General features: G+C 44.0%; 1 protein-coding gene across 4 annotated transcripts; it reads left to right on the top strand.

The window, feature by feature from the left end:
* The first annotated feature begins 1,866 nt into the window (after positions 1–1,866).
* Positions 1,867–27,377, top strand: LOC128595861 (zinc finger protein 160-like). Of its 4 annotated transcripts, XM_053604939.1 has the most exons (7): positions 1,876–1,901; positions 4,594–4,663; positions 5,705–5,750; positions 6,413–6,456; positions 11,104–11,230; positions 12,782–12,910; positions 21,856–27,377. In XM_053604939.1, exons 4-7 carry the CDS (start codon positions 6,442–6,444, stop codon positions 23,547–23,549), a joined length of 1,965 nt encoding a protein of 654 aa, XP_053460914.1. In that variant the 5' UTR covers positions 1,876–1,901; positions 4,594–4,663; positions 5,705–5,750; positions 6,413–6,441; the 3' UTR covers positions 23,550–27,377. The 4 variants fall into 4 exon arrangements, with proteins under 4 accessions (XP_053460913.1, XP_053460915.1, XP_053460914.1 ...); XM_053604938.1 differs by lacking the exon at positions 4,594–4,663 and having other exon boundaries at positions 1,867–1,901; XM_053604940.1 differs by lacking the exons at positions 4,594–4,663; positions 5,705–5,750 and having other exon boundaries at positions 1,867–1,901; positions 6,409–6,456.
* Positions 27,378–27,988: the final 611 nt, after the last annotated feature.

Below are 27,988 nucleotides of genomic sequence, written 5' to 3'. Positions count from 1 at the left end.
GCTGAGGCAAGAGAATTGCCTGAGCTCAACAGTTTGAAGTTGCTGTGAACTATGACACCACGGCACTCTACCCAGGGTGACAAAGTGAGACTCTGTGTCCAGAAAAAAAAAAAGAAATTTTACTAGAGAGGATTTTTACAAAATTAGGGAAGCAATTTTCAGATTATATGAAGCAATATATACCATCGTTTGTTTCCAAGTCTAAGAAAACTATCTGACTTGTAGGTGATTTTTTTTGTCTCTTTTCTCATATACTATAGATCTGTATGTTTAATACATATTTTCTATGTTACTCTAGTGACAAATTTAGAGTTGTAAATGAGGATGCTATTTGGAAACATTTTCTGACATAAGCATAATCATAGGAAATGGCAGACAAAAACTAAGTTCTCTATCAACATGAAAAAGCAGTGCACCTTAAAGTTTTTAGTGTAGGGATAGCTTTGGGACAGTACAAGATGGTGAACTGAAATTTCATAAGTTGAGCCTTGTCTCAGATCAGATGCTTGAAAATCACATAGGGAGTTAATCAGCTTCTGCAGAGGTAAATGAAAAGGTGATAAAAGGGAAAATCCCTCAGACTTCAACTTGACTTTGGGAGGAGGAGATAATCTCTATTGCTGAATCCTTAAGAGGCCATTCTGCCACCTTCCTCTGGCTGGTATTTCTATTCAGAGTCACAGTCTTCCAGGAAAGCAAGATGTTTCGCGTTTGTGCAGGGAAAACTGGCACCTAATAGATTTGATTTCTATGACTTTAAAATGACTTTAAAAAATTACATAAATTACATGATAAAATCTAATAATTTCAAGTTGGATGTAGTGCTGCACACTTAAAATCCCAGCTCCCTGGGATGCTGAGGCAGGAGGATCATTTGAGAAGAGAAAACAAAGAGACGACCTAAAATATATAAAAATCTACCCAGCATAGTGGCTCACACCTGTAATCCTAGCATTCTGGGAGGCCCAGACAGGTGAATTTCTTGAGTTCATAATTTCGAGACCAACCTGAGCTAAAGCAAGACCCCATCTCTAAAACTAGCCTGGTATCTTGGTGGCACCTGTAATTTCAGCTACTTGTGAGGCTAAAGCCTTAGGATCACTTAAGCCCAACAGTTTGAAGTTGCTATGACACGACAGGCACTCCACCTGTCAGGGTGACCGAGTAGGACTCACTCATAAAAGAAAAAAGAATATGACAATTTTTAAATAAAATCAAATTTTCTAATTACCTTCATAATGAACTTACATTCACATGGATTTATGATACATTTAGAATATATTGATGTGAGCCTACTATGAGGCCAAACAAACTTTATTTTTAAGGTACATAATCTCAAGAGTATAAGAGAATAACTAGTGTGAAGAACACGTGCGTAATTCCCATCTATATTCAGGAGAGGCGTTTTTCAAAAAAACTCTTGGTGACCATCTTGCCTTGGCCTGAGCCCTCCATGCCTATCAGGTATTGTCCCTGGGAAACTTTCTGAAACCGAGCTCAGGCTTGAAGCCCTTCCTCAGGCGTGAACGGGGAATACAAAGGAAAAGGATATTCTGTGTGTTCTGTTGGGCGACAGCGTGAAAAGACACAATTAAGCCACTGACTGCCTCTCCTACAGACATTCCTGAGGTGTTCAGTCTAATTGCAGAACATAATTTTAATTGAAGGAACGTTCCTTGATTTAATCACCAGTGGACGCTGACCCCTGAATTGCACCAGCCTCATGGTAGGTTTTGTCCCATAAACCCATGAAATGGGCCCCGGGGAAGCGAAGGCCCCGCCCCTACTCCGGCCCCGCCTACCACGGGGCCCGGCCCGGCCCCGCCGCGGCCTCTGCTCCGCCCACAGGTTCCCGCAGACCCGGAAGCCGCTGGAGAGGAAAGAAGGCGACCCGGAGGCTGGTGAGTTTCCCTTTTTCACATTGCAGTCCCAGGGCTTCTGTACCTGGGATAGGGGCCGTAGAGACCTCAAATCTCCACACGGCCCTTTCCGCCCCGCGTGAGTTCCTGTGCCAGTGAGATTCCAGGGTCGCTTCCCTGTGAGTGAGTCGCCCTGAGGCAGGTCCTGTTCCTGATCTTTCGGCCACAGGGCCAGGGAGACACCACTTTTGACACCGTGTCCCTCCCTACAGCTCCTCAGTGACCCCTGCACTTCCTCCGCGCCCCCAGAGTCCTCACCCGCGAGGGGGATTCGCGCCATTCCGTGCCGCAGGCCTCTCCCGAGTCGCCCCTGGAGGGCAGCCCTGCGGCCCGGGCCCCGGAGGAACTGAGTCCTCTGCGTGGTCCTGGAGTTCTGCAGACCCCACCTCTGTCCTCATCCTCAGACCCACCCTGCCACTGTCTTTAGCGGGATCAGCTCTGTAGGACCGTTCTCAGTCATCACTTCATCTAAGTGGGGATTAGGAGAAGAGAGCAGGGCTTCTTATTGACACCAAATGTCCTTTCATCTCTAATTCTTGTGAGCTCTTCAAGTAAGCATGTTATTCCCATTTCTTATGAATGTCTGGAGTAACAGGACATGGAGAGCAAGAGAGAGGAAATAGGAAGACTTAAGAGAGGAAGAGTGAGGGAGACCCATGAACAGTGACCTGGGAGGGATTTGCAAAGAGACAGAAGAGGGAAAGCAGAAGGCAGGACACCAGCAGGGGTAGAAAAGTCCCTGAAGCAATTTAGAGGAAAAACTAGCAGGTCCGACAGATGAAGGACAGCAACACAGGGAGAGGCCAGCAAAGGGGGAGGCACCTCAGACAGAGTCCTGGGAGGGAAGGAATGACTGGGAGTCAGGGTAGACAGAGCAGCCTGGTGCTGGGACCCCGGGAGGGGCACCTGGTGACAAGGACAGCAGAGAAGGAATCAAAGCTGAATGGGAGAGAGAAGAGACAGGGTGTGACAAGAGAAAATAGTGACAGGAGATGGGGAGCTGAGTTGGGAAAGAAAGAGGAAAAGACAAGTGACATTAGGGCAGTCAAAAGGTTGAGGAGAAAGAGCTGCAAAAGGTTACACACGTTTCCAGAATGGAGCAGAGCAGTTAAAAGAAGAGATAGAAGGAAGGAGGGGGGCGGTGCCTGTGGCTCAGTGAGCAGGGCGCCGGCCCCATATACCGAGGGTGGTGGGTTCAAACCCAGCCCCGGCCGAACTGCAACAACAACAAAAAAAATAGCCGGGCGTTGTGGCGGGCGCCTGTAGTCCCAGCTGCTCGGGAGACTGAGGCAAGAGAATCGCTTAAGCCTGAGAGCTGGAGGTTGCTGTGAGCCGTGTGACACCACGGCACTCTACTGAGGGCAGTAAAGTGAGACTCTGTCTCTACAAAAAAAAAAAAAAGGAAGGAGGGGAGAAAGAGCAGGATAGGGTCACAAAATGAGGAGCGAACCCCAGGGGGAAACATAGAGGAGAAGAGAAAAGCAAGAACAGTGGAGAGAAGGTGAGGATGAGAGGTTTGTGGAGAATGAGGGAGGGAAACACAAGGAAGTGAAGATACAAGGGCTCTGAGCCCAGGTAAGTCTTGAATGATTGTGTGGGATAATTAATATGAGTAAGCCATGGCATAGTGTTTCCCCTGTTTGTTGTTGTTGTTGTTTTGCCACAGAGTCTCACTTTGTCACCTTCGGTAGAGTGCCATGGGGTCATAGCTCAAGCAACCTCAAACTGTTGGCTCAAGCAGTCCTCTTGCCTCAGCCTCCCAAGTACTGGGACTACAGGCACCCACCACAATGCTCAGCTAGTTTGTTTGTATTTTTAGTAGAGACGGTGTCTCACTCTTGCTGAGGCTGATCTGAAACTCCTAAGCTCAAGCAATCCACTTGCTTCAGACTCCCAGACTGCAAGGATTACTCTGAACCACTGCCCCCCAGTCAACACATTGTTGATTAGTAGTTTTACCCAGAAGCAATCTTATGTTACAGGTTATTATTCCGGTGACACAATCAAGAAAGCTTTTACAATATCCTACATTACCCTGTGTTTTTAAAATTGCAATAGCTATCGCTTCTCGGCCTTTTGGCTAAGATCAAGTGTAAAATTGCAATAGCTAATGCAGGTGCTAACGCATTAACTTGTGAGTGGTCAATAACATTTGGGTGTGAAAACCTAAGTTAACTCATGACCACTCAACAATTTGTTCAGCAAACTCTTGTATGAAACAAATAAGAAAATATATGTTTTATTTAAAACAGGTAGGGAGCATTCTGGGAGGCTGAGGTGTGTCAATTGCCTGAGCTCATGAGCTCCATCCAGCCTCAGCCATAGCAAGACCCCATCTCTAAAAATAGCCGGGTATTGTGGCAGACGCCTGTGGTCCCAGCTACTAAGGAGGCTGAGGCAAGGGAATCACTTGAGCCCAAGAGTTTGAGGTTGCTGGGAGCTATGACACTACAGCACTCTACCCAAGGTAACAAAGTAAGACTCTGTCTCCAAAAAAAAAAACCAACAGCTGGGGAAATACATTCTTTTGAAAGTTCTCTTGAGACACAGGAGATGTAAGTGTGCAGGCCTGGCCTCTCCCAGCTCTGCTCGCCCAGGACCTCTCTGGCCTCCTGGGCTTGTGTCCTGCTCACTGGCTCTGCTCCAGCCACATGGGCTTCTTCATTTTCCTCAGGTTGTTCCTGCCTCAGGGCCTTAATGGTGGATGTCTGTCTTTCTAGAACTCTCCTGCCCCTCAGCTGCAGGTAACATACACCCTTCCTTCCTTATCTCTTAATTCTTTTTTTTATTTTTTTATTTTTTTTTTGAGACACAGTCTTACTATGTTGCCCTCGGTAGAGTGCTGTGGCATCACAGCTCACAGCAACCTCAAACTGTTGGGCTTAAGTGATTGTCTTGCCTCAGCCTCCCAGGTAGCTGGGACTACAGGCACCCACCACAATGGCCAGCTATTTTTTTGTTGTAGTTGTCATTGTTGTTTAGCAGGCCCAGGCCAGGTTCAAACCCGCAGCCCTGGTGTATGTGGTAGCACCCTAACCACTGAGCTATGGGTGCCGAGCCCTTATCTCTTAATTCTGATGTTACCTTCTCCCTGGGGACTTCTGTCCCCTATTTAATATTTCAGCCACTTTATAATCCCCCACCCACCCCCTGGTATTCCATACTGGTTTAGCTGTGTATTTCTTGTTGGTCCCTCACCTTTTACTGTCAGGACACTGGTGACAACAAGTCTCCAAGGTGAGAGCAGAATCAGAAGTCGGGAGGGGTCCTGAGTATTGCTCAAGCACTTTGTCACATTAGTGTGCAGAGGCTTTTTTCAAATACATCTCTTGTGTCCCCCTCTCATTCACAAAATCATGTTGAGACCCACCTTCAGTAATGGTTTCAGTGATCAGGTGAGTACAATCTATCCAGCACTGAGCACCAAGACTTTGTGTCCTCTGCTGCTGAGGGCTGAGCTCAGCCTGTGATCACAGAGGGGTGAAGGGCTGTGATCTCCTCAGGATTGGGGCTATGCCCTGGAGGGGAGCTCAATGCAGCCCAGCTCTTCTCTGCTGCAACATGTGTTTGGGTGTTACCAGGAGGGGGATGAGGTCTGATGAGGGCTTCAGAGAATCACTAGTTCATCATCCTGTAGGAGTGTCTTTTCCCTGCATTTTCCTTGTGTTATGGACAGGAGAGAACTGTCTGCATACATGGGAAGTCTTTCCTCTCCATGAGATTATGGTACAGAAAGGGGGTGTGTTGATTCTCAGCATTGAATACCATATTTTTTTGACATTCAGGATGACATTTAATGATTCATATTTGGTAAGGAAGACTCCCAGATCCTGTTGCGTGAACCGAGACGCGAACGAGCAGCAGCTTTGCTGTAGGTGTAAACTCGCTCCTGTAATTATTAAGTCAAGAAACAGACTATACACCGTTTGATGGTATATAGCAAAGTTCTTTATTCCACGTTTAAGTTTTATACTCTTCCAGTCACGTACACACCTAATCCATTATCTATTAGCTGAATTTGAACTTGAAAGGAAATTTATCATATCAATGTAACCACTTGTGTAGTAAATCTCTTCCTCTAAACAGTGACTAGTTTTCCCGAGCAGGGCACAAAGACAAAAATAGCTATAGGGGAACAGAGTTAATCTTCAAGCATTCACTCAGTTTACTCAGTATGAAGTAATGACTGTGACCTTCCTTCAGGGCAGAGCACCTATAGACCTCTGACAGTATGTTGTTAACATATGTCAACCCTCTGGCCCGTATCTCTGAGGAAGGGCGGCATGCCCTTGGATCTCAGGCTTCACGGGGTGTACTGCTTCAGAGAAAAGGCCTAAGGGATTTTCCAAAGAGCCTAACTCTGTGAGTAACCCAGGGGGGTCCAAGCGTCTTAAGCCTCTGGAAGAAAAGCATGTCATTTTAAACTCACACTGAATTTACTTTGTGTGCTTGATGTAGGATAAGTTTATTTCTAAATATTATCCTACAGATCCGGAGAAAGAAGAAAGAAGAGGAGTTCAGAATGGCTCTTACTCAGGTACCGTGATACTCTCAGTGGATTATTCTGTGTCTCTCTCCTTTCTCAGTGCTGGGCATTGGAGTTGCTGATTTTGTCTGACTCTGAGCCATTCTCAGTGACGTGTTTGCTCCCATGCTTTCCTTCAGTTCTTGTCATCTCCACTGAGACACAGTGACATGACCTTGTGAAGAGGTTCAACTGGGCACAGACCTGGGAAAAGCTTTACCCCCAGCTCCAGGTTAGGAAAGTGGTGTCACCCTGTGGTGTCAGTGCTGTAGGGCAGCAGGGACTGTTCAGGGGCACTGCCAGTTCTCTGAAAGTCCAGCTGGACTTGAAAGTCCCAGGGTAACTTGGTATATTCTGGAAAGGGGGTGCTACTTCACCAGAAGGGGAACAGGTCTGAAAAAATCATCCAGAAACTCTGTGCTTGGTCTTCCTGTAGGAGTTTTTGTCCCTGAAACCCCCTAGCCCAGTGGGCAGCAGAGGGCTGTCTTTGCACAGAGACATGTGCTGTTATTTCAGTGGACATGTGTAAGTGTAGATGTGTATACATGTGTGAGTGTGTACATGTGCGGTATGTGAACATGGGCATGGGTCAGCACATCATCAATTTACATAAATGTTATGTTTCGTAACCAATGCAGTTTTATCTTTAATAATTCCATGGCTGGGCCGGGCGCAGTGGCTCATGCCTGTAATCCTAGCCCTCTGGGAGACCAAGGAAGGTGGATTGCTTGAGCTCAGTGGTTTGAGACCAGCCTGAGCAAAACCAAGACCCCAGGGCGGCGCCTGTGGCTCAGTTGGTAAGGCGCCGGCCCCATATACCGAGGGTGGCAGGTTCAAACCCGGCCCCAGCCGAACTGCAACCAAAAAATAGCTGGGCGTTGTGGCGGGCGCCTGTAGTCCCAGCTACTCGGGAGGCTGAGGCAAGAGAATCGCTTAAGCCCAGGAGTTGGAGGTTGCTGTGAGCTGTGTGATGCCATGGCACTCTACTGAGGGCCATAAAGTGAGACTCTGTCTCTACAAAAAAAAACCAAAAAACCAAGACCCCATTCCCTACTAAAAATAGAAAAACTGGGCAACACCTATGGCTCAGTGAATAGGGCATGGGCCCCACATACTGAAGGTGGTGGGTTCCAACCCAGCCCAGTCCAAACTACAACAGAAAAAAAAAGTCGGGCGTTGTGTGAGCTGTGAGCTGTGACACCATGGCTCTCTACCCAGGGCAACAAAGTGAGACTCTGTCTCTAAAAAATAAAAAAATAAAATAAAATAAATAAAAATAGGAAAACTGGGCTCAGCGCCTATAGCTCAGTGGCTAGGGCGCCAGCCACATATACCAGAGCTGGCAGGTTCGAATCCACCCCAGGCCTGCCAAACAACAATGACTGCTGCAACCATAAAATAGCTGGGTGTTGTGATGGGTGCCTATAGTTCCAGCTACTTGGGAGCCTGAGGCAAGAGAATCGCTGAAGCCCAAGAATTTGAGGTTGCTGTGTGCTGTGATGCTACAGCACTCTACTCAGGGTGACAGCTTGAGACTGTCTCAAAGAAAAAAAAAAAAATAGAAAAACTGAGGCAAGAGAATCACTTGAGCCCCAGAGTTGGAGGTTGCTATGAGCTATGATGCCACAGCATTCTACTCAGGGTGACAGCTTGAGACTCTGTCTCAAAAAAAGAATAATAATAATAATAATTCCATGGCCTTAAAATTGTTCTACACCAAGGACGTCCATCCTTTTTTCTTTTCTTCCACACATTGAAAGAGGAAGAGTTGTCTTTCCCACATAGTAAATATACAAACAGGAGAGCTGGTTTGGAAGAAAAAGGTCCTTGCGTACTTTTCATGATATCTGACACTGCAGGTAAGCAAGAAAAGAGCACACAACATCACAGACACCCCTCAGTATAATGTGAAACATATAGGAAGTGTCTAAATGCTTCTGACCTGGCTGTTGCTGTCATCCTTACAGCTTTTAGATTCTGATCCTTTTAAGAGCCACTTTGGACATGGTCATCATGAAAACAGTACTTATTTTCTAAGTCAGGGAGACACTGAATCATATTTGATATGTTAAATATTTTGTATATTTATAGAGAATAGATATAAGTGTGTTTTAATTTCTTCCTTTTTTTAAATTTTATTTTATTTATTTATTTATTTTGTTTTTGCAGTTTTTGGCCAGGGCTGGGTTTGAACCTGCCACCTCTGGCATATGGGGCTGGCGCCCTACTCCTTTGAGCCACAGGCGCTGCCCTAATTTCTTATGGTTTTTCTTCTAATGTCCACAAAAATAAGATCCACATTAATTTAGAATTTTTTATTTTTATTTTTAACTATTGCTTTTATTTTAAAATGCCCTTTTAAAGTACTTGAACGCCATAGAAAAGAACAAAGAAGAAAGTAAAGCAGGTCACCTAAAATCAATTTCAGTCCTAAGCAATAATCATTGTTAACATTTTATAAACATCATTTTAGCCAGGCTCATTTACTCAGAGTTCAACCAGAGAAGTATAACCCGAAGGAGACATATGTTAATAGAGGTATCACAAGAAGTGGTGTGCACAACTGTGGGAGCCAGCTAGACACGTCCAAGATCCACCACAGGCCATTGGGAAAGGCTGGGCAGAACTCTGGGGCACAGGCAGAAGCAGCTGAACACAGGCAGAATTTCTTGTTCTTCAGAGAAACCTCAGCTCTGCTCTTAAATGCCTTTCAACTGAGTAAGTCCCACCAAGGTTACCTAGGAAAAATCTCCCTTACTTAGAGCCAACTGATTATGAATTTAAGCATATCTCAAGAAATTCCCTCATAGCAAGGAATGTTTGAGGAACTGAGGAGTTTAGCCCAGTGAAGTCGATACATCAAAAAGACCATCACAGTCTGCCCATTGCCAACTGGCCCCTGTACACATCTCTTTAAACAATGTTTAATCTCCAAAAAAAAGATAATAACAAAGTCATGCTTCTGCTTAACATAATACAACTGTATTTTGTACAACTAAAGCCCAGCTAACCCTTTCTCCCAAAGATGATGTAAAGCCTTTAGGTGATATTCTCTCTTCTCCTTTGATAGATTGTAACTTAAATGCTGTGATAGAAAGTTAACTGTTACCAATACATCTTAAGTGAGATGATAAGGGGATAAGAGTGGGAAGAAAACAAAAATATTTGTTTGATATACATACCGATATATTCATAATAAAGTAAGGAAGAAATACTCATAACACTACAATCCTCATTTCTGAAATTCGTTACCTGGTTGTAGTATTAATATATGACTACATTCTTCCACTGACCATTCCATATTCCCCTTGCCCTGAGCAAGCACCTCAGCTGGCCATGTTTTTTTTACCTGGTGGGGGTGATCCAAGCCTTTATTCCTAAAGGATCTGGCATGTTGCTAGTCCTACATGAATTGAGTTGTAGTTTTCCATTGACTTTATTCCTGAAAGACATTCTAAGGAATCTCCTATATTCCAGACATACTCTTTCTTACCTCCACTGTGGGTAGGAGCCCAGTTTTCCTCTGGTAATCAGGATCCATCATCCTAGCCGGCACAGTCACTCTTTCTTTGCCTGCTGATTCACAGGCATAAGGACCCCGAAGTAAAGAGGTAGCACTCTTACCTTCCAGGTCAATGGATCATTGTATCTCTTGGTAGAACTATTCTTACCTCTGGAACTGAAATCTCTAGACAAGTAAAGCCTAAGGACATGGGAACAAAAAGCAAAAATTTTGCTAATGGATCACTACTTTTTTCTGCCCTTTGACTCCTGGACTCATGAATTCTGGTTATGGGAGAAACAACAGTCTAGACATTGATTAAATCAGTTGAATCAATTAGACATTGATTCAGACTACCCAACCTGGAGGACATTGCCCCAACCCTGCAAGGTGCTACCAATAGCTAGTGCTATAACTGACTCTTCAAGAGGCCATTCCACCATCCTGTCAAGCCACCAGCTCCAGGATTATAGAAGGCATCACAGCCAAATGATGGCACTTAATTGCCAAAGGCAAAGTAGACACTGTTACTGTAATGAACAATGAAGTCTAAGCTGTAATCAGAATAGCTTGACTCACAGAGACCTAAGCCTTAGGCTAGTTAATCATGGTGTTCCATGTGGCAGGTTGGTAGTTTGCCAGGGGGAGATTGGGGAATAACTGTTAATAGATATAGGGCTAGGGGAAGGTTGATGAAAATGTTCTGGGATTAGATAGTGGTTGTAAAACATTCGTAACATATATACTATGCATTTTTATACTATTATATATGAAGTTTATATGATATACTAAAAACTACTGATTGATATACTAAAAACTACTAAATTGTATACCTTTTTCTTTTATCTGGATATACCTGATATTAGAATTGGAAAAAATATATTATTATAAAGGGAAATTACAAATACATTTCACTTATAATTGAGGATGCAATATCCTAAACACACATTGACAAATTGAATTAAAATTTAGAGGTTTTTATAACTTATTATGGAAAAGCATAATACATGTCAAACACATAATGAACTCACAAGTATATTAATGTGGATCTTTCAGAACTAGCTTCAGTTGATTTAGTTGTCACAACACTTTCCTCATTTTGTGTGAAGAGAGGATTTCTCCTATGTCTCATTAATGAAATATGTTTTCCATTTTAGGGACACTTGACATTCAGGGATGTGGCCATAGAGTTCTCTCAGGAGGAGTGGCAGCGCCTGGACCCTGCTCAGAGGGCTTTGTACAGGGCCGTGATGTTGGAGAACTACAGGAACCTGGTCTCCCTGGGTGAGGATAACGTGGCTCTCACAGTCGGGCTCTGTCTGGTGTGTCATTGCATTTTCTCTTCTGCGCCTTGTGGGAGAAGGCGCAGAAGAAGCCTTATCGACTCAGAGTGAAAAGCTCCATATGCTTTCTGGACTTGAAGTGTTCCCTTTCTTCAGCTGTTGTTCCCTCTTCATGACACAGCAGTTTGTGGTACCAACAGCTTATATATCCACAGAACCCTATGGCAAACTTTTAAAAGTCTAGTTTCCTGTTTTCTTATCTGATCCTTTTGAATCAATAGTTCTCAGCAGAAGGCCAGGTGCAGTGGCTCACATCTGTAATCCTAGCACTCTCAGAGGCCGAGGCAGGTGGATTGCTTGAGCTCAGGAGTTCAAGACCAACCTGAGCAAAAACAAGACCCCCATCTATACTAAAAATAGAAAAACTGAGGCAAGAGGATAGCTTGAGCCTCTTGCTGTGAGTTTGAGGTTGCTGTGAGCTATGACACCAAGGCACTCTACCCAGGGCAGTAGCTTGAGACTGTTTCCAAAAATAAAAAATAGTTCTCAGCAGAGAGCTTGATGTTTGCGTAGCAGTTTCATATAATCAGAGGACGTCCATCTGTGGATGAATGTTTTTCTTCATACTTTATTTTATTTATTTATTTATTTTGTAGAGACGGAGTCTTACTTTGTCACTCTTTGGTAGAGTGCTGTGGTGTCACAGCTCACAGCAACCTCTACCTCTTGGGCTTAGGCGATTCTCTTGCCTCAGCCTCCTGAGTACCTGGGACTGCAGGTGCCCACCACAACGCCCGGCTATGTTGTTGTTGTTGTTGCAGTTTGGCCAGGGCCTGGTTCAAACCAACCACCCTCGGTATATGGGGCCGGCACCCTACTCACTGAGCCACAGGAGCCATCCTTTATTTTTTGTTTTTGAGACAGAGTCTCATTGTGTCACCCTCTGTAGAGTGCTATCGCGTCACAGCTCACAGCAACCTCAAACTCTTGGGCTTAATTGATTTTCTTACCTCAGCCTCCCAAGTAGCTAGGACTACTAGGCACCTGCTCAACTATTTTTTTTGTTGCAGTTGTCATTGTTGGTTAGCAGGCCCAGGCTGGGTTCTAACCCTCCAGCCTTGGTGTATATGGCTGGCACCATAACCACTGTGCTAGGGATGCACAGCCTTCATCTTTTCTTTCTTTTTTGAGACAGAGTTTCACTTTGTCACCCTCAGTAGAGTGTCATGATGTCATAGCTCACAGCAACCTCAAACTCCTGGGCTCAAGCGATTCTCTATCCTCAGCCTCCCGAGTAGCTGGGACTATAGGCACCTGCCACAATAACTGGGTATTTTTAGATATGGGATCTTGCTCTTGCTTAGGCTGGTCTTGAACCTGTGAGCTGAGGCAGTCCACCCACCTTGGCCTCCCATAGTACTAGGATTACAGGTATGAGCCACCTTGCCCAGCCTCTTCATCCTTTTTTTTAATGTACTGTGTCTTACCTTACCATAGGACTTGGATTTTGGCAAAGTCACAGCACTTCTTGATTCCTTGTTTTTATAATCAGGACTCTTGCTTCCTGACCTGACTGTTCTCTCCATGTTGGAGGAAGGGAAAGAGCCCTGGACTGTGGAGACTAAAGTGGAAACACCAAGAAATTCAAATAAGGAGGAATGGATCAAAGGTGTGTACTCAGGTAAGAGCTCAGCTGGGCACAGTGGAAGCCACCCTATTACACAGTATGTGGGAAAGTCAGCAAATGGGGAATTCTGTGGTTGAAGGTTAACTACTGTAATCTATTAGCAGGAATCTTTTTTTTTTTTTGAGACAGAGTCTCAAGCTGTCACCATGGGTAGAGTGCTGTAGCATCACAGCTCACAGCAACCTCCAACTCTTGGGCTCAAGCAATTCTCTGGCCTCTTATTGTCTATACTTAGTAGAGACGGGGTCTTACTTTTGCTCAGTCTGGTCTCAAACTCAGTGAGCTCAAGCAATGCACCCACCTCAGCCTCCCAGAGTGCTGGGATTATAGACATGAACCACCTCACCCTGCCCAATTAGCTGGAATCTTTGTCTCAGCTTACCACTCTGCTGTCTAGATGTGGAATAGTTTATTTTTTGCCCTCTAGTGGTGCTGCAATTCAAACAGAGACCAAGGCAAATTATTTTATTGGACAAGGCCTCTGTGAACTCTTTGGTCCTCTGACTGTATGTGAGACAGGGAGGGCCATTTCCAAGGGGTTTCTTTCTCCTATGGTGTGTCCTTCTGTATTTGATTCCATTTGCTGCTCAGTTTTCTGTCCTTGGAGGTCAGAGTTGAGGCTGCCATAGACCTGAGGCCTTAACCTCTTCAGGTTCCACCCCATTTCCTGTACTTGGAAGACCTAATCAGAATGTGGGAAAACATTGGCTGCTCTTTGTTTGCATATGGGCCTGTGAAATAGCACAGAGCTGTCTGCAACCCTCTCTGCCTGGTCAAGTCAGTTTGAAATAAAAGAAAGCCAAAGTGTTTTTCCTGTTTTCCCCTGCCATTCAACACAGAATGTCTCTCTTCTGGTCAGCAAAATGCGTTAGGTTTCTCCCTACCAATTTTTGGTGGCCATCAAAGGGTTTCCTGTACTTCATTTGTGACCCTGTCTACCTGGAATTACAGTCACATCCCACAGACTGAGGGCTGTGTCCCCAAGCCTGCTCCCCATTTCATACTCCACTCACAAGTAGTAGGTCACCTCTCCTTCTGATCTTGAAGCCCTGCTCAGGTGTGATTATTTGCTAGGCTTATTCACAGACCTAAGTAACAGATTTTCTGTGCCTGTTGTTTACTATAAAGGATATTTGAGAGGATACAGATGAACAGCCAGATGAAGAGGCTCACAGGGCAAGGCTCATTGAAGCTTCACTGGGTGCCCCACGTTCCTCCATTTGGAAGTTCTCCTAACCCCACAGTGCAGGCTTTTTTTTGAGACAGAGTCTCACTTTGTCACCCTTGGTAGACATGGCATCACAGCAACCTCCAACTCTTGGGCTTAGGTGATTCTTTTGCCTCAGCCTCCTGAATAGCTGGGACTACAGGCGCCCGCCACAACACCCGGCTGTTTTTTTGTTGCAGTTGTCACTGCTGTTTTAGCTGGCCGGGGCCAGGTTCAAACCTGCCATCCTCCATTTATGGGGCCAGCGCCCAACCCACTGAGCCACAGGCGCCATCCAGTGCAGGCATTTTTATGGTGATGTCATCACATGGATATAATTGATCTTAACTCAGCCTCCAGCCCTCTCCCCTTCCTGGAGGATGTTTTTTGTGCCTGAAATTTTCAGCTTTCTAATCATAGGTTCATCTTTCTGGTGACCAACCCTTATGTAGGACAGTATAGAAGTGGACTCAGTAGAATACATTACATTCTTGTCACCTAGGAAGTTCCAAGTTGCTAGGAGTTTCTATGAGGAACCTGGGACGGGACCAGTGTGTGTTTCTTTTTTATTTTTATTTTTTTTTATTTTGCCATTTTCCACCGTCCCCACTCTAGTTCTTTTACTTTGCACATGGGTTCATGAGAACTCTCTTAGCAATTTTTTTTTTTTTTTTTCAGTTTTTTGGCAGGGGCTGGGTTTGAACCCACCACCTCCAATGTATGGGGCTGGTGCCTTACTCCTTTGAGCCAGTGTTTCTTCTTATTTCACAAAGTCTTTGAGGCATTCTTCAGTTTTGTTTTCTTTTGGAACAGTTTCACTTTGTCCACTGGGTAGAGTGGTGTCAAGTCAGGGTTCACAGCAACCTCAAACTCTTGGGCTCAACAGATCCTCTTACCTCAGTTTCCTGTGAAGTTGGGACTATAGGCATCCACCACAAACGCCTGGGTAGTTTTTCTGTTTCTACTAGAGACGGGGTGTCTCTCTTGCTCAGGCTGGTCTGAAACTCCTGAGCTCAAGCAATCCACCTGCTTCAGCCTCCCACAGTGCAAGGATTACAGGTGTGAGCCATAGGGCGTGGTGGCTCACGCCTGTAGTCCCAGCACTGGGGAAGCAGGTGCTTCTCCTGCTCATACTGGTCTCGAACCTCTGAGCTCAGGCCTTCAATTCTGCTTTATCCACATCTTTTGGTGTGTAAGAGGGAACTAGGTTGGCTGGGTTTTTTTTTGTTTGTTTGTTTGTTTTGAGACAAAGTCTCATTTTGTCACCCTTGGTAAGTGCCATGGCGTTATAGCTCACAGCAACCTCAACTCTTTCTTCTTTTTTATTGCAGTTTTTGGCCAGAGCTGGGCTTGAACCCGCCACCTCTGGCATATGGGGCCAGCACCTACTCCTTTGATCCACAGGCGCCGCCCAACTCTTTCTTTTTTGTATGCAGTTTTTGACTGGTGCTGGGTTTGAACCTGCCACCTCCGGCACAAGGGGCCAGTGCCCTACTCCCTTGAGCCACAGGTGCCACAACTCTTTCTTTTTTCAACAAAATCTCACTCTGTCCCCTGGGTAGAGGGCTTAAGCGATTCTCCTGCCTCTTAAGCAATTCTCCTGCCTCAGCCTCCCCAGTAGCTGGAAATACAGGTACCCGCCACAACACTCAGCTATTTTTATTTTTTTTATTATTTTTTAAATTTTTTTAAGTTTTAATTTCAGCTTGCTTATTCATTCCTCTTTGTTTGAAGTACTCTTTTTTGTTGTTCATTTTCTTCTTCCTCTGGCGATGCTCTTTCCATTGCCTCCCCAGTAGCTGGGATTACACCACAACGTCTGGCTGTTTTTGATGTTAGTAGAGACGGGGTCTTACTCTGGCTCACTGCTGCTCATACTGGTCTCGAACCTCTGAGCTCAGGCAATCCACCTGCTTCCCCACAGTACTGGGACTACAGGCGTGAGCCACCACGCCCAGCCTCAGCTATTTTTAGAGACGGGGTCTCTCTGGCTCACGCTGGTCTAGAACCTGTGAGCTCAGGCAGCCCACCTGCCTCAGCCTCCCAGAGTGGTAGGATTACAGGTGTGAGCCACCACACCCGGCTGGGTTGGCTTTTCTGAGCTTATTTCTCAGCATGGGGAAAACTCAAGGGTAGGCAGGTCCAGCATGGGATCCCCAGTTTCACGTCAGGAGCATGGGTCACTGGAATGATGGGAGTTCTTCCTGGCCACTGTCATTTGTTTCAGCTACCACTACTTTCCTCTTATACATTGTTATGTTTTATAAATGAAGCTGTTTTTTCTATATTTAATCGTCTCGTACTACTGCATATGCCTTTCTTTGTCTTTGTTTCCTATCTGGAGTGCATGGAGCTGCTGTATTAGAGAATGCCCACTGACTAATATATGTTGTAAGATGTCTTTGTTTAACCCAGAGGTTTTAGCCAGCAAGCGTTTCTTTAAAATCTCTGGAGAGGGCACCGGCCACATACACCGAGGCTGGAGGCTCAGTGCCCAGGCCCGCTAAAACAACAGGGACAACTGCAACAACAAGAAAAAATAGCCGGGCATTGGGGTGGGTGCCTGTAGTCCCAGCTACTTAGGAGGCAAGAGACTCTCCTAAGCCCAAGAGTTTGAGGTTGCTGTGAGCTATAACACCACGGCACTCTACCCAGGGCAACAGCTTGAGACTCTATCTCAAAAAAAAAATAATAATAATAAAATAAAATAAAAACTCTGGAGACTGCAAAATCTTTTATGTGCTACTTTAACTTTTTTTTAGAGTCATAGTCTCCTCTGTCGCCCAGGCTGGAGTGCAGTGACATGGGCTTAGCTCACAGCAACCTGACAATCCTGTCTCAAGCTATTCTCTTGTCTCAGGCTCCAAAGTAGCGGAGACTATAGGAGCCCACCACAACACCCAGATAATTTTTCCATTTTTAGTAGAGATGGAGTCTCACTCTTCCACAGTCTAGTCTCAAACTCCTGAGCTCAAGCAATCCCCCCGCCTTGGCTTTCCACAGTGCTGGGATTATAGTAATGAATCATCTTACATTCTAGGAATCATTCCCATTTGGTCATGATATGTGATTATTTTCAGCATGCTGCTGAAACTTTGTCTGGTAGTAATTTGTTCAGGATTTTTGAGTTTGATTAATCAGGATTATTGCTCTATAGTTTTCCTTCTTTCTTTCTTTCATTTTTTTTTTTTCTGAGACAGAGTCTCACTTGGTCACCTGTGGTGGAATGCCATGGCATCTTAGCTCACAGCAACCTCAAACTCTTGGGCTCAAATGATCCTCTTGCCTCAGCCTCCCATTTAACTGGGACTATAGGTGCCCCCCACAACACCCAGCTATTTTTTAGAGACAGGGTCTGGCTCTGGCTCAGGCTGGTCTTGAACATGTGAGTTCAGGCAATGCACCCACCTCTGCTTCCCAAGTGTTGGGATTACAGGCGTGAGCCACCGCACCCAGCCTTTATAGTTTTCTTATAGGGACTTTATCTGTTCTTGCTGTCAAGGTTACACATGCCTTACTGGTTGAATTTGGAAGTGTCCAGTCCCTTGTTAATTTTAGAAAGAGCTTAAGAGTATTTGTGTCAATTTGTTGTATTATTTATTTACTTTTTGAGACATTGTAACACTCTGTTGCCTTGGATAGAGTGGCTCTGTCATAGCTCACAGCAAACTCAACCCCCTGAGCCCAGGAGATCCCCTTGCCTCAGCCTCCCCAGCAGCTGGAACCTAGGCATCTGTCATAACCCCCAGCTAAGTTTTCTATTTTTAGTAGAGATGGTGTCTCACTGTTGCTCAGGCTGGACTCAAACTCCTGAGATCCAAAAATCCACTTGCCCTTATATATGCTGAGATGACAGGTGTGAGCTATCGCACCCCGCCTGTGTTAATTTTTTCAATACATGGTAGACTTTGGCTTAAGAAACATTTCATTCTGACTCTTGTCTAATGGGAGGTATTGACACTCTCTTTTGACTGGTGGATTCAGATTTTCTCCTTCTTCTTGCCTAAGTCTTGGTAAGTGGTACATTTCTTCTGTTGGTATGTGGCTTCTTGGTTATCAATTTTATTGTCAAATGATTGTTCAATCTCATTCTCCTGCTTCTCTTTTCATTCATATGGAATCAAGTGTAATAGTTTATTTTTGTGTTTCTAATTTTAGCCATTTCTGTCTTATGGGTTTTTTTATTTTTTATTTTATGTGAGCAAGGAGTTGTCGATTTTCTAATCATTCAGGGTAAATTCTGTTACTTTGGTGACTTTCTCTAGTATTTTTCCATTCTCTAGTTTGTTTCTCTTCTAATCTGTATTCCTCTTTCTGCTATCATCATAGTTAGTTTGTTCTTGTACCTTGCTGAAGTTAAAAGTTAGGTTGCTTGGGCGGCGCCTGTGGCTCAAGGAGTAGGGCGCCGGTCCGATATGCCAGAGGGGGCGGGTTCAAACCCAGCCCCGGCCAAAAACCAAAAAAAAAAAAAAAAAGTTAGGTTGCTTATATGCGAATGTTGTTTATTTTTCATGTATGCTAAAATAGCTGTCAGTATCTTTGGTATCAATATTTTTGCTGCATTTTGTAAATTTTGGTATATTATGTTTTCCTTTTTACTTTTTATCAAGATGTCTTTTTATTCCCCTTTAAAGTATTGGTTTTCTTAATATAAATGTGATGATTCATTTGTACACATTTGTTAATGTTTTTGTTTTGCTTCTGCAAGCGTCTCCTTTTCTTCCATTATGATAAGAATGAATCATTAGAATTATCTCAGTTTTTTTAAATTGTGAGAAAAATTGTTCTGTGTACCAGGAGGTGTATTCTGCAAATTATTCAATGGACACTTCAAAATAAATCTTTTTTTTTTTTTTTCTGAGACTGAATTTCATTTGTTACCCTCGGTAGAGTGCTATGGCATCATAGCTCACAGCAACCTTCAGCTCTTGGGCTCAAACGATTCTCTTGCCTCAGCCTCCCAAGTAGCTGGGACCACAGGAGCCTGCCACAATGCCTGGCTATTTTTCCATTGCAGTTGTCATTGTTGCCTTAGCTGGCCTGGACCAGATTCAAACCCTCCAGCCTTAGTGTATGTGGCTGGCACTCTACCCACTGAGCTATGGGCGCCACCCCATCTTTTTTTTGAGACAGAGTCTCACTTTGCCGCCTTTGGTAGAGTGTCATTGAGTTGTAGCTCACAGCAACCTCACACTCTTGGGCTCCAGTGATTCTCTTGCCTCAGCCTCCTGAGTAGCTGGGACTACAGGCACCCACCACAGCGCCTGGCTATTTCTAGAGATGAGTGTCTTTTTTTTTTTTTTTTTGTAGAGACAGAGTTTCACTTTATTGCCCTTGGTAGAGTGCCGTGGTGTCACACAGCTCACAGCAACCTCCAACTCCTGGGCTTAGGCGATTCTCCCGAGTGGCTGGGACTACAGGCGCCCGCCACAACGCCCGGCTATTTTTTTGTTGCAGTTTGGCCAGGGCTGGGTTTGAACCCGCCACCCTCGGTATATGGGGCCGGCGCCCTGCTCACTGAGCCACAGGCGCCGCCCTAGAGATGAGTGTCTTGCTGTAGCTCAGGCTGGTCTCAAATTCCTGAGCTCAGGGAATCCACCTACCTTGGCCTCCCAGAGTGCTGGGATTACAGGTGTGAGCCACTGCATCCAGCCCTACATCAATTTTTTTGCACTTATTATTTCAGATACATACAACATCATAAATTTATAACATTCTCTTTTAAATGTTAATAAGTTACTAGCTATTGGTCAAAAATACTCCTTTCAACTCTATTCTCACATTGTTATTGCTCCCAGAGGTACTTCTCTATAACTTGTGTTACCATTCATATATTTATATATACATATCTAAAATATAGTGTCTAACTAGTAATTGTGTCTTTCAGATGCTAGAAGAGGATTCAATGTTGAATTAGAAGTAAAAAGCACAATACAGGATATCTGTATGTTTGATCATTTATTAAACTGGAGTGGCAAAGTTTATGTTTTCTTAAGGGTTAGAGTTACTGTGTAGGTTCCTTTCCTTTGCCACTGAAGGACTCACGTTTCCATTTCTGTCCCCAGGTCTATAGTGCTGATGAGTGCTCTGAGCTCTTTCTGTAGGAAAGTTTAAATTTCTCTTACATTTCTGTAGGAGGGTTTCACAAAATATTGTATTCTTACTTGATGAGTTTTTATTCTTTAAGCACTTTGATTGTATCATCTGCATTCTAGTTGTAAGGTTTCTGCTAAAAAATGTACATGGTCTTATATACTTTCCTTTGTGTATGACAGGTCTCTATTTTCTTGTTACTTTTAAAATTGTCCCTTTGTCAAAAAATAAAATTGTCCCTTTGTCTCTCACTTCTGATGATGTGTTTATATCTCTTTGTAAGTGTCCTTGTGTGCTTTAAGTTAAAACAGTGAAGATTCTAGAATTTGTATATCCAGTTCGTTCCTCAAATTGGGGTCACTTTGGACATTATTTCTCCAAAAGTGATTTCCAGTCCTGTGTCTTCTTATCAAACTCCCACAGTTTGTGTGTTGTTTCTTAGAACAGTATCCCCAAAGTCTAGAGGGGTCTCTTTGCTTTTCTTTATTGTTTCTTCTTTTTTCTTTTTAGAAGTGATAATTTTGAATAATCTGTCCTTGAACATGCGTATTCTTTCCTCTGACAGTCTCCACCAGTGCATCCTTTTCTTTTTCCTTGTTTTTTTTGTTGTCAAGATGGAGTTCTACCCTATGCCCTGAGCAGAGTGCAATGGCGTCGTTGCTCACTGCTACCCCAGATTAGACTATGGGCGTCCTGCTGCCTCAGCCTCCAAAGCCACAGGGATTACAGCACTCACCGCATCTCCCTGCTGGGTTTTTCCATTTTTTTATGAGTCGGGGGGTCTCACTGTCACTCAGGCGAGTCTCGAACTCCTGAGCTCAAGCAATCCTGCCTCAGCCTCCCACAGTGCTGGGATTACAGGTGTGAGCCACCGTGCCCAGTGGGTAGTGCATCTTTACTGCATTTGTTGTATTGTAGTTCTAGAATTTCTTTTGTTCAACAGTTTCTTTTCTGTTTGATACACCCCTCTTTCAAGTATTGACTCCCTTCATTCAGTTAGTTCTGTATCTCTCTCATCTTGTAGCTCATTAAGCATATTAGGACAGTTTCTTTAATTGTTTGTCAAGTTATTCTGAAGGCTGCATTCCTTTTGGTTTTGTTTCATGACTTGCATTTGATTCCTCTTATTTGGGCATACTTCCCTGTCTGTGTATAGGCCTTGTAATTTTAACTTCAGGCTTTGGCACTGATACAACAACCACCACTCTTTTTTGCCCTCAAATTATGCCATAGGAGACCTTTACTCATCACCCTATTAGACAGGATCTAGGATTGCTCATTCCTGTTCTGGTGATGTGTCTGTCTTCCCTGGCTATTTTCATGTATTATTGCTAATGTGTAAGCGGCTTCCCTCATATGTCTGATTTTTCCCTAAGAAGCTCATCCCTTTCAGCATCTGTTGTATTTCTCTGCTCATCATCTCTCTAAAACTTAACAGTAATCCTTCTGGCTGCCTCAGCCCCCCAACCAAGCCAGTGTATGACCCTCACCTCTTCATGTTTTCCGCATTGCCAGTTTGCCATGCAGAGTATACTGATGTTCCACTCAATGTTCCCATCAAGTGGGGCAGATCTTATTTTCAGAGTCTTGGAATGCCAGATCCATATGTTAATGTGTCCCTCTTTTCTTACTTTCCTAGGGAGGAGCTGTGTATTGGGAATGGAAGCAAGATACAAACCTACTAAAAATCAACTTGGATTAACCTTTTATTCCCATCTGCCTGAACAGCCATTATTTCAAGATGAAGGGAAAACTGATGAATGGAATGAAGTTGAAAACTCTCTCAACCATATTACCTCATTTTCTCCAGTTGAACACATTCCTTCCAAGCTCAAAACCCACATGCTTAATAAAAATCAGAATGATTTTGCCCATTCTCCAACAGTCACACAAGAACTGAACGTACACATTAGGGAAGAGCATAATGAGTGTGGCAAAGCCTCTAGTGTGTCTTCAAGCCCTTCTGACCATGGGGAAATTCATACTGGAAAGAAGCCTGCGAAATGTGAAGAGTGTAGCAAGACCTTCAGGCACAATTCAGACTTGGTACAACATTGGAGAATCCATACTGGGAAGAAACCTCATAGATGTAATGAGTGTGGGAAAGTTTTCAGGCAAAATGCACACCTATTCCAACATCAGAGAATTCACTCTGGGGAGAAACCTGGCAAATGTGACGAGTATGGCAGAGCATGTAGTCTTCTTTCAAGGCTTTATGAACATCAGGTAATCCATAATGCAAATAAACCTTACAAATGTGAGGTGTGTAGCAAAGTTTTCAGGCAAAATGCACACTTAGCAAGGCATCGTAGGCTTCACACTAGAGAGAAACCATACAAATGTAAGGAGTGTGGCAAGGCCTTTATTTACAGTTCACACCTTATAAAACATGCAAATGTTCATACTGCACAGAAAACGTACAAATGCAATGAGTGGGGCAAGGTCTTCTGTTACAAATCAAACATTAAAAATCATCACAAAACTCATTTTGGAGAGAAACCTTGCAAATGTTATGAAGGTGGCAAAAAATTTAGTTGGTCTTCAAGGATTCCTATACATCAGGTTATCCGTAATGCGGATGAACCCTATAAATGTGATGATTGTGGGAAGGTTTTCCAGCACAAATTATCCCTAACAGTGCATCTGAGAATTCATACTGGAGAGAAACCTTACAAATGTAATGAATGTGACAAGGTTTTCAGTCAGAGAGTATCCCTTAGGGTTCATCAGAAAACACATACTGGAGAGAAACCTTACAATTGTAGTGAGTGTGGCAAAGTCTTCCGTCACAAATCAAATCTTAAAAATCATTACACAATCCATTTGGGAGAGAAACCTTACAAGTGTAATGAATGTGGCAAGGCCTTCAGACAGAAGGTAGGCCTTACCGTTCATCAGAAAATACATTCTGGAGAGAAACCTTACAAATGTAATGAATGTGGCAAGGCTTTCCGTCATAAATCACACCTTAAAAATCATCATAAAATCCATACAGGAGAGAAACCTTACAAATGTAATGAATGTAACAAGGCCTTCAGAGAAAAAACATCCCTTACACGTCACCAGCGAATTCATACTGGAGAGAAACCTTACAAATGTAATGAGTGTGGCAAGGTCTTCTGTCAACAATCGACCCTTAAAACTCATCACAGAATTCATACTGGAGAGAAACCTTACAAATGTAATGAATGTGGCAAGGTCTTCTGTCAACAGTCAGCCTTTAAAACTCATCAGAGAATTCACACTGGAGAGAAACCATACAAATGTAATGAGTGTGGCAAGGCCTTCGGTTTAAAGTTATACCTTAAAAGTCATCTAAGAATCCATGTGTGAGAGAATCCTTACAAATGTAATGTATGTATTAATGTCTTTAGTCATATTTCATGCCTTGCACAGCATCGGAGAATTCATTTGTGGAGACTGCAAATTCCTTGAGGGTGCCAACTCTTCATTATGAGTTCCATCATTAATCAGCATCAGAGAGTCTATGCTAAAGAGAAATCAAATAAATACAATGTGTGTGACTGAGGCTTTATCCAGGCCTGACCACTCATTACACAACTAAAGGTACATCTTCAATGAAACCACCCAAATGAAATGTTTGTTATGTGACTAATACCCAAGGACCAGTCCTCTGGAATGTCAGAGTGTTTGCACAGGAAAGATATCAATCTCTATTTTACCAGTATTTAATGTCTGATGATACTGGTGGAGAGCAAGTATAAATCAAAATACATTGCCCCTCATGACTTGGTACATATCAAACTGGACAGGACATATGGACATGGTCAATTATATTTATGTTATACAATGTTTCATTATTTGAGGTTCTTTCAAAAGGCTGCTTTAGGCACAGTGCCTATAGCTTAAGCAGCTAAGGCACCAACCACATGCATCAGACCTGGTGGTTTCGAATCCAGCCCAGGCCTGCCAAACAACTACAACCAAAAAATAGCTGGGCACTGTGGCAGGCACCTGTAGTCCTAACTACTTGGGAGGCTGAGGCAAGAGAATTGCTTTAGCCCAGGAGTTCGAGGTTGCTGTGAGCTGTGATGCCACACTCTACCCAGGGCATCAGCTTGAGACTGTCTCAAAAAAAAAAAGACTGCTTTACTTATGACTTTCAACCTGATCCTTGAAATCTCTTCACACGCATTTTTTTTTACCAACCTTTTACTGTGGTATGTAGGAAAGAATGGGTAGAATGACAGCTTTCAATTGATCACTGAGAATCATTTCTATCTTACGTCTTAGAAGAGAAAGGACACTAATTTTGGAGATTAATGGTTTGGGGATTTTTTTTTCTATTTTTATGGAGACTGTAATCCAGGGTGAAGTGCACTGGTGTGACCACAGCCCAGTGCACCCTCTTAATTCCTGGGCTCCAGCTATCCTGGCTCCTCTACCTCTCAGCTGGGACTATAGTACACCATAGTTGGCCCACCTGATTTTTCTTAATTTGTTTGTGAAAGTAACAGTCTCACTACATTCCCCAGGCTAGTTTCAAACTTTGGATTCTAGCAATTCTTCCAATCTGGTCTCCCAGCTCTCTGGGTTTTACAGATGTGAGTCATCATACCTTTTTCCTTTGAGGTTGATATTGTCTGATTTATACAGGATGGCAATGAGTAGTGAATGTTGTATAATGGTCATCATGCATAGACCATTCAACACATGCTTCTTGAGAAACGTGGCGGGTTTTATGAACCAAATGTTCCACCAAATCAGAGATAAAGAACAGGCCACAAGCTTTGGACACTGAGAATCACATGGAAAGAGAGTGATGAAAGGACCAATGAAGTTTGTAGAAACAATGCAGGGATACTGGTGGTCACCTCCATTGGATGGTACTAGGTGGTGTGTACCAAACTCTGATACAAGGAAGTCTTTTTAGAAGTTAAAGAGAGAAAAGTTAGATCCAAATAGACAGTTTTATCAAAACTACCAGTAGAGCATGTTCTTCAGGAGGATTCACATTTACCTCTTGGCACTATAATTTGCATCTCTTATTCAGGATGCACCATAATTTTGAGTTTTAACTAATGAAGATTAATATTTTTTCATAGCTATAAATAAATCAGAGTCTTTCTACCAGTGTTTTTTTTTTTTTTTTTTCTTTTTGAGACAGAGCCTCAAGCTGTTGCCCTGGATAGAATGCTGTGGTGTCACAGCTCACAGCAACCTCCAACTCCAGGGCTCAAGCAATTCTCCTGCCTCTGCCTCCCAAGTAGCTGGGACTACAGGTGCCCACCACAACGCCTGGCTATTTTTTGTTGCAGCTGTCATTGTTTGGCAGGCCCAGGCTGGATTTGACCCCGCCAGCTCAGGTGTATGTGGCTGGAGCATTAGCCGCTTGAGCCACAGGAGCCAAGCCTTTTTTTTTTTTTTTTTGAGACAGAGTCTTACTTTGTCACCCTTGGTAGAGTGCTGTGGTGTCATAGCTCACAGCAATCTCAAACTCTTGGGCTCCATGGCTTGGCACCTGTAGCTCAGTGGCTAGGGTGCCAGCCACATACACCGGAGCTGGCAGGTTTGAATCCAGCCTGGACCTGCCAAACAACAATGACAACTAGAACCAAAAAAAAAACTCCTTGGGCTCCAGTGATTCTCTTGCCTCAGCTTCCCAGAGTGCTAGGATTACAGGTATGAGCCACCACGTCTGGCCACTCTACCAGTGTTGTTTTATTCCACCTGAGTACTTCATAACAGACAATAGTAATGCACTAATGGGTTCTTACAGATGAAGCATCTGGAAAAATCTTTTGTGAAATCAGACATGCATCACTATGAATTAAATTTTCTGTGTTATATTTCTGCATGTTTCTCTCATGTGCCTAGCAGGACCCATGGCATGTACCTGCATTTTCCTTAATTATGCACGCATAGTAATACATAACTGATTTCCAAAAAAAGAATATGTTGATGTCCTTTTTCTCCTTACAGGACTCAGTGACATAATCTTCAAATATTATCCCTCATGCATTTCCTTTTTTTTGTAGAGACAGTCTCACTTTATGGCCCTCAGTAGAGTGCTGTGGCATCACACAGCTCACAGCAATCTCCAACTCCTGGGCTTAAGCAATTCTCTTACCTCAGCCTCCCAAGTAGCTGGGACTAGAGGCGCCACCACAACACCCGCCTATTTTGTTGTTGTTGTAGTTCCACGGGGGCCAGTGCCCTACCGACTGAGCCACAGGCGCTGCCCCATGCATTTCCTCTTAAGAATCAGCACTGAAGGCTCTGCGCCTGTGGCTTAAGCGGTTAAAGTGCCAGCCACATACACCTGAGCTGGTGGGTTCGCGTCTAGCCTGGGCCCACCAAACAGCAATGACGGCTGCAACCAACCAAGAATCAGCACTGAAAATAGGATTTTGATTTGCTGGATAAACTAGCAGCCACCTGTATTCACTCTCATAACACTGTCCCCAGGTCGTGATTTTCAGTCCTAAGAATCTTGCTTGTTCACATGCACCTAACCTTTAGTTGTGATATTGACAGTGATACTATACACGGAAGAGGTGTGAGAATTTGTATTGCACAGCGAGGTTTCTGAGGAAAGAGAATAGTCCTCTCCACCAGCAGGTGCAAACATAGCTTCAGAGGAAGTGGCATGAGTGGGGTGTTATGAAATTTAAGGATGGGGTGGAGGTGGAGAACCCACATGTGGTTTAAAGCTACACCTCGTGTCAAAGGATGGAGCACTCAGCCAGATGAGGTGGCTCACACCTGTAATCCCAGCAACTGGGAGACCGAGGTGGGTGGGTTGCCTGAGCTCACAGGTTGAACCAGCCTGAGCCAGAGCGAGACCTCGTCTCTAAAAAATAGCTGGTATTGTGGCAGGTGCCTGTAGTCCCAGCTACTTGGGAGGCTGAGGCAAGAGAATCGCTTAAGCCCAGGAGTTTGGGGTTGCTGTGAGCTGTGACACCACAGCATTCTACCAGGGGTGACAAAGCGAGACACTGTCTCAAAAAAAAAAGATGGAGCACTCCCCATTAGCCAACCAGATGGGCAGAATGGGAAAAGGGAAGGCAGAAGTAAAAATGGTATTACTATTCAAATATCACATGATGCAGTTTGACTTTTGCAGATAACATATATATATATTTTTTTTTTGATTTTTGGTTTGTTTTTTTTTTTAGAGACAGAGTCTCACTTTGTCACTCTCGGTAGAGTGCTCTGGCGTCACAGCTCACAGTAACCTCCAACTCGTGGGCTTAGGCGATTCTCTTGCCTCAGCCTCCCGAGTAGCTGGGACTACAGGCACCTGCCAGAACACCCAGCTATTTTTTTGTTGCAGTTTAGCTGGGGCTGGGTTTGAACCCACCACCCTCGGTATATGGGGCTGGATCCTTACCCACTGAGCAACAGGTGCTGCCCTACAGTGAGTATTTTCTCTTGAAATTACCCATCTCAGTTTGGAAAGACCTGCATTATTCTCATTTATCAGTAGTGCACTACATTCTTTTCCTGGCTGCTCCCACTAAGTCGCATCACACAGTATCACTGTTGAAAATTACAGGCTCACAGGGGTGGCGCCTGTGGCTCAAGGAGTAGGGCACCGGTCCCATATGCCGGAGGCGGTGGGTTTAAACCCAGCCCCGGCCAAAAATCACACACAAAAAAAGAAAATTACAGGCTCACACCTCTAATTCCAGCTCTCTGGACTATGGAGGTAGGAGGATCACAGCTTAGAGGTTCAAGACCAGCCCGAACTAGACCAAGACCCCATCTCTACTAAAAATAGAAAAATTAGTCATTTGTAATGGCAGGCA

This window comes from Nycticebus coucang, chromosome 10 (assembly GCF_027406575.1).
Source record: "Nycticebus coucang isolate mNycCou1 chromosome 10, mNycCou1.pri, whole genome shotgun sequence".
Classification (NCBI taxonomy): Eukaryota; Metazoa; Chordata; class Mammalia; order Primates; family Lorisidae; genus Nycticebus; species Nycticebus coucang.
This window is presented reverse-complemented; position numbering and strand designations above follow the sequence as displayed.